Here is a 7,624-nt window from a genome sequence, read left to right as displayed (position 1 = left end):
TTGAATGAAGGGAGAGATTGGATGAACATCATCTGTACATCTAGTAGCCTAATATAATTTAATGTAATCCGACCGATATGTATGCGAATAGTATTTTCAATCTCTGTGATCAAGAAATTGTACAGTTGTAGTCATCATCGCGTATGAACAGAATTAAGTGACCTTTTGTGGCCACTCGTGTATATTCCACTTCTACCTCCTGAACGGTGTCTGCCACTGTAAATGAGCCTATAGAATACTAATGAATGCATAACTGATGAATGCATTTGTACACGGTCCACCTGCATAATCCGACGACATTGTTGACGGACAGTGTAGAGGAACTGTTTGCGGACAATGTCTGTCAGTGAAGACGAGCCTTAAAATACGATTCAGTAGTTTACCTGTAAACTGATCCTGGATTTGTATTTTATCTTCCATTATCCGCGAATAGATAGACTTCTCTGTGGACAATCGTCCATTAGTTAACGCGAATACACTAATAATTTGCAATCGCTTTTTTGTTGAAAAAAATCATTTATAATTGTTAAAGACTCAAGTCATGATAGTAGAATGTGATCATTGTATACACTGATACGATGTTAACATGGTATACAAACAAACATTGTTTCAAAAAATGGCGGAAATGACTCTGCATCTAATATCCAAATAAAATATGCTTTGAGACAATCTGTGGATTTATTATTAGACTGAATGTGTATACACATTATTTGTATATACATGGCTTTAAAAATACAGGCCAACAATTATTCTCAAACTGTCCCAAAATTTATACAGATTGTTAATGTGAACTGGTTACGACCAGTAGATAAATCTCTTAAAATTTTTGACAGTTGCAATACAATTAATGTTGTAATTTATTGATATTGAAGGGAAAAAATATTATGCCAATTCTTGGCAGAATAATTACCAATTCCTTATCGACGCAACCATTCAAAAAGAAAAAGCACCGTCGAAACTCGCAGAGAATAAACGAGAATCCGTTATACATTCAAGCGATTCTGTATCCTCGATTCCCTCGAATGAAAAGAAAATTCATCCTAACTCGGCCAAAGATATAAAATAACAACGCGCTAAAAACAAAAAAGAAAAGAAAATAATAATCTCCTCTACTACACGCTACCAACTAGAAAGAGAAAGGGGGAAGGAGAATGGTGCGAACTCACTGATTGAGGGTCCGGTCGTTGCTGCCCGTGGTCGCAGAGCCCTGAACACCGGAAGCGGCGGCAGCGGCAGAGCCCGAATCGTGATGCCTTCTCTCCTTGTGGACAATGCCCATTAATTTCATCCATGGATTGTTGGCCGCATGGGCGCCCATGCCGCCGCTTTGCCACATTGCGCTCGCCAGTCTCGCTCCCTCCTAAGGAGCCCTTCCCGGGCTCCGCACGATCCTCCGGCCTTGCCTCCTCGGCCACTCCCCTCCTCTGCTGCACCACTTTTACCCACCACCACTCTTTATCCTCCCCCCTGACCGCCCTGTTGTCCCCTCTGCCCGATCCGCACTCGGCCCACCACCGATCCGATCTTCGAATCTTCCAAGCCTCACCGCTCGCCCCCCCTTCCCCGCCGCTTCCACTGTCAATGTCAGAGCCCCCTTCCTCGCCGTCGAATCCACTCCTTGCCGAACTCCCGTCTCTCCTGCCTACTTCCCGTCGCCTTCTTCTTCTACGCTCCTTCTGCCCCTCCCCACCGAACCGATTCGCGGCTTCCCGCGCCGCGATCTCGATCCCCGGCCTATCGAGGCCGAGGTTGTCCACGAGGTTGTCACTGCCCTCGACCACCACGCTCGACGAGAATCGGGATCTCGGTGATATCTGGCCTCTGGTCTGGAGAAGAGCGAGGGACCTTAAGAGAGCATCGGAAGCGAGGTAAGAGGGACGCAGCCGCGGACGCAGTTGCGGATTTGTTTCGGCGTCGAGGACCTGGAGGAGGCTGTTTCCAGGGCTGCCTGGCCCTGGGTAGGTGCGAGGTGCCTTGATCGGCCCCGTAGGCTCCCTAGCCCGCCCCTCGAGCACCTCCACCATCTAATCCTTAGTTTCTTCACAAGGCTTTTTCGGCCCCGCACCCCTTCCCCTCTAACTGCATATTATACTCCGTTTAGATATACTCTGTCTTAGCGACACTCTGGCTTCTTTTTTTTTCTTTTTCTCTTTCTCTTTCTCTTTCTCTCCTCTGGTCTCTGAAATTTTACGTACGTACGTTCTTAAGCGTCGTACCGCGCCCTCTCGCCTCTTTTCTCCGCTTCTTCCACTTGCTCGCTCTTCGCTTTGCCTCGTCCCCTCCTCCTTTCTTCCGCCCCCCCTCCTTTTGCAATCCCGCGTTTCTTCGTGACTCCGTGTCTGTCGCCTTGGGTTATTCTTTCACGGCTGTCGCGTTGCGTGACCTTGACTGTAAAAAAAAAGGGGGTCTAATTTTATTTTTTAGTTTATTTTTTTTTTTTTTTTTTTTTTTTTTTTTTTTTTTTGTTTGGACAAGTTGATAAATTTCATTTTCGTACACGATGTCTTAATGTGTAACGGGGCAATTTATGATCGAGTTGCTCGACGATTCGAGTCGAGTCGAGTCGTGCGTTTATTTTACCCAATTAAAATTTAATTTAATAACGGGTAATATCGAACGATTTGAGGTTGATCAAATTGCTCCAACGATCAAAAGCGAATTAACGAACGAGTTGCACCGTTGGGCAGCGTGCGTTAAAACGGTAAATAATTTATTAGGTCAGATAATATCAAATTTGGCTTCAATGTAATAGAATGTATGAAATATATTCGTGGAATATTTTTATCGATTCAATTCTATTCTTCAAATCAAAATACATAAATGGTGCTTTTATTATTAAGTTAGAAGCAATTTAAATTAATTGGATAAAGATAGAGCTATCTTATCACATCCATGTCTCGCTTTATCTAACGCAAACTTCAATTACTTACTAACTAGACTGCAGATATTTATGCATTTACTTAAGCTCTATTTAATTGTATTCATTATTTTTCATAAACATCTACAATCTATCTATACTTTAATAAATAAGTCTCAAATTTTGTAAATTTTTTGCATTACATTTGCTTCGATCTTTCAAGATATTTCACGAATATATTAATATCTTATATACAATTTTCAATTTTACAATTTTCAGATAACGCTTTAAGAGTTTGACCCTTAAAGGTTAAACTATATCAAATACTGAATGCTTTAATGAAATATAGGGCTTTTAAACTTTGTTTAATCACTTCAAATTCTCGAGGTCGAATTTTAAATGATTAATGATTAAATTCCATTGATTCTAAGTTTGTAAGGCTGACACCTTACAAACAAAAAGTTTCCAATCTTTCAGTTTTCAGATGATGATGGTGAAATAAATCTTATTTTTCTAATCTTTTGTTATTAATTAAATGTATAATTAATAATAAAATTTATTATATAAGATTTCTAATTAATGTAAAATATTAATTAGTAAATTATTGAAATATTTCATTAATATTTCAAATTTAATTAACTAGTAAGTGATGTATAAACAAACTTGACTCTGCATAATTAACCATGCATTTGAAATAACGTTATTTAAAATATGTTACTTACTTCAAAATTGTTTTGAATGATTATTTTTGATAATTTAGAAACAAATTATTCTAAATATTATTATAGTTATTATTTGAATTTCTAAATTTAATAATAAAATTTTCGTAGATATATAACTAATTAATTTGCCGTGACCATTATAACTATATCACGTCAATTATTCCCTTCATATTTATAATGATATTCTATTTAATAGCAATGGAGAATAAAATCTAATTTAAAGATTGATTATGTTTTAAAAAAATACTAAAAAAAAATTCAAAATTTCAATCAAATTAAACCTAACCTTATTTTAATCTTCAAAAATGCTCTTTAATTTTAAAATATTTGTTTTCAAATGTTTTAATTTTATGTAAAAGTAACAAAAATTCCAAAATTCTAGAGTTTCTCATAAACCAATCAAGATTAATAGTGACCAATCTCAGTATGATAATTGCGATTAAATGATAATTCCATATCAGGATCGAAAATCATATTACATTTCAATCTCACAATCCCTGGCAAAATGTACCAAAGAGAATGTTTCATTTTTGGCATAAATCAGCATAAATTATATCATAATATTAAAATATTTCTTTATTAACATTTTAAAAATTTATAAACTCAAACATTTCATTTAGATCTTCAATTCTATTATTTTCCACAATGAAAACGGAAATGCATCGATATAAAACAACTTCAGAATTCAAATGACGAGGTTATAATCGCGCTAATGAACTCTCCAATTTAAAACTGCATATCAATTTCAATTCAAAACAAGGTAAGAGGTTATTTTCTGCCCCCTTTTTCACAATTTAATAGCGTGATGTTTTTTCAAAGTTTGCTGCAATAGAACGAAAATAACCAAAAGATTACCACTTATCTTCAGCCTATAGAACTTTGGCTATATTATAGCAGCTATTTTATATTTTCTCTCGAACCGTTTGATTTATTACACTTATAGCTCGTTTTCAAAAAATTCTTTTGCTCTACGACGCCTTTTTAGGTGCACTTAACGTCGTACAATTTTTCGAACGTGATAACACGAAATACAGTACTCTGTTAAATTTAACGAAGTTCAATTCTCGAGCGATAGAAGGATAGAATTTTCTCCCAGGAATCGACTATAACTCGATGAGGTAAAAGAATAGAACAGAATTCCAATAACGCGATAACTGTCGTTTTATTTTATTTATTCAATAGATACGTAATAAAGAATAATGTACAAAAAGGATTTTGATCAAATTGAGGTTAGGAAATACGTGTGATAGAGTTAGAATAAAAATGCAATTTGAGGATCCAAAATTCGATTGTGTAATTAGATAATAATTCATTGACAGATAATTATGCAAACAAAATAATTTTTTAAAATTTTGTAATAATAGAATTATTTATAGATTTTAATTAATTAATATTTCTCGGATAATTGATGTATTTCAACTCGCGAAGGTTAACCAAACATACTGTACCCTTTCCTTATCTCTTGACTGTAAAATTAAATAAAAACAGTTAAAAAATTAATTGTAAATTAATTTTTAACCGGAAGTTAAATTTATTCATTGTAATCATCGTGGAAACGAAGATTGAATTCAAATTCGTTTTGCGAATTTTGATAACAATATCGGAAATGTTTCATCCTAATTATTGTCTGGAACACTCGAGAAAATATGTATCGTGATTTACATCGTGCGAATGTAATTAGCGTTGGTTATGGTACGCGAAAGAGAATCTTATTCACAAAGAGTACCTCGTTCAACGAGAAATTTTATGGACACTCCTTAGATGAGTGTCACTCAATAGCTTCTTTGTGTTCGGGAGCTCTATTTTATAAGACAAACCTTTGTGTGTAGCCTCGAACTCGAGTACCGTAACCTCCTATTGTTTACTGCTTATAATGTTGTGCTTCCATTTTTTTTTATATATATATTTATCTTTCTGATATTTTAAGTGAAATTATGAAAAATTTTAATAGTTGATTGTGATGAAAAATTTATTGAAATTTCATGATACCAAAAAAAAAAATATATATAATAATCAAAATTTTTTGATCTCTCGTTCCATTAATTTTCTGATAAATAAAATTTTATACTTGAATCGATACTAAATTTCTTTAAGAAAACTGATTTTTTTTAATATTATATATCAAGAGATACATTTTCGATTTATAAAAGATTTTATGAGAACATTTTTTCTTACGATGGATACCCAAAATTTTCGACATTTTCCAATTTTTGATTTCAATGATAAAATATCCAGATGATTCTCTTATAACACGAGAAATAAGAAATTAAGTTTCAGAAATATATATCTCGTTATAAAAATCGCGTTATAGAAAATTACGAGATTTAAATTTGCATCACGAAAAGTATTAGTCTTGCGTTCCAAAAACAATTTTTTTTTTTTTTTAAGTAAAGTGTTGAGAAAAAAGATAAATCATATCTTTATATTCTAATTTAAAATTTTATACAATGGAAAACAAGGACAATCTGTATTATTAGAATTTATATCGACCGCGTTATAAGAGGATTGCTAGAACTTGTGAACGGCGTTACATCAAAACGGCATTGCGTAAGTATCGTTATACAAGAATTATCTGTATTTAGAATCAAAACAAAATAAACCAATATATCAAAATAACGATTCATTTTAGATTAGATTTGAAAATTTTACGACGAAAAAAATACATTTAAAAATTTTTAGTTTCACGTTAATTTTAAATATAAAAACACTTAAATGTTATTAATATATTAAATAAAAACCAAAGATACCAAATATGTTAAATAACAATCATTTTGATTAAGTTTGAAATTTTTCGAGGAAAAAGTACAAATATCTATCTGCATGCAATCATTATACTTGAATCGTTATTTCACAATACAGTGTCGACAAATTTATTTAATAATTCCATGATGAATTGATTGTAAATATTTTAAATCGATAAAAGAAAAAGATGAAAATTTTTTGTATTAATATTAGTTTCAAATATAAGGATATGTTGATATTGACGTAAGAATTGAATAATAAATCAAGTTCTAGCCTGAGAAAAATCACTCATGGATACCTAGATGTTCTCGAACTTCGGTTTAAGAATTTCTGGGCTGGATTAAACCATAGCGGGTCGTAAACAGGCAATTCTCCTCTCGATGTAAACTGTAAACGAGTTTCGTCGAAATTAATTCGTTTCTCCGCGAAATTAATGTCATTCCTCATAGTCGTAATTCAACTGGGACAACACGGTAGATACGCTGCAATTATCGAATTTATGAGCCACAAATCCAAAGAGTGTTATAAAAGAAGCGCCCTTTTATTTTTGGAAATTTCCTAAATTTCCCCTTTTTGTGAATCTTTTTTTTTTTTTTGTATTCAAGGTCGCGTGAAAATTATAAATCATTTGATTCATCTTAATCTTAATAATTGATTATTATTTATCGTTATGAGTATTTTTTCCTACCTTAATATTTTTCGAACGAAATAATGTTTGAATATTTTTTTCTGTCTTAAGCGAGATATTTAAAATGGATATTTGAAATTAGATGAGACATTGTATATATTTTTATTTTATATAAAAATTATTAATAATAATTACGAAATAAAATTATAAGTAAAATAATAAAAATTTTTTTATGATGAAAAATTATTTATACGATAAAGTCTCGAATATTAATTTATCGATATTATTTATAAATTGTAAGTGAAATAAAATACGTAAATATGTATAATAAAATATGTAAATATGCACACAATATTTATTATTTACTAATATTTAAATATTAAAAAAAAATCAATAATTTTTATTTATTTTTTTGATTTACATGCAGTCAAAAACAAAGTCACACCATTTGATATTTTGATATTCAAATAATATTTACATATCTACAAGAGTATCAATAATTTTTATTTGGTTTTAATTTTTATTTTAATTTTAAAGGAAAATCGTATAATTTAATATTTTAATATATTTAAATATATTTAATTTTTAATGTTTAAACAATATTTAATAAGAGTATACAAGAGTATCAATAATTTTTATTTGGTTTTAATTTTTATTTTAATTTTAAAGGAAAAT

General features: G+C 31.8%; 1 protein-coding gene across 3 annotated transcripts in view; it reads right to left on the bottom strand.

Annotated features, from left to right (window-relative positions):
• Positions 1–1,089: 1,089 nt before the first annotated feature.
• Positions 1,090–7,624, bottom strand: part of LOC116186535 — a 17,160-nt gene continuing 10,625 nt past the window's right edge. For all 3 annotated transcript variants that reach the window (XM_031514052.1, XM_031514051.1, XM_031514053.1), the window contains exon 3: positions 1,090–2,388. In XM_031514052.1, coding sequence (XP_031369912.1) covers positions 1,113–2,024 — 912 coding nt within the window. In that variant the 5' untranslated portion in view covers positions 2,025–2,388 and the 3' untranslated portion in view covers positions 1,090–1,112. The remainder of the gene's footprint in view (positions 2,389–7,624) is intronic.

Source organism: Apis dorsata, unplaced genomic scaffold, assembly GCF_000469605.1.
Source record: "Apis dorsata unplaced genomic scaffold, Apis dorsata 1.3 scaffold_877, whole genome shotgun sequence".
NCBI classification, from domain to species: domain Eukaryota; kingdom Metazoa; phylum Arthropoda; class Insecta; order Hymenoptera; family Apidae; genus Apis; species Apis dorsata.
This window is presented reverse-complemented; position numbering and strand designations above follow the sequence as displayed.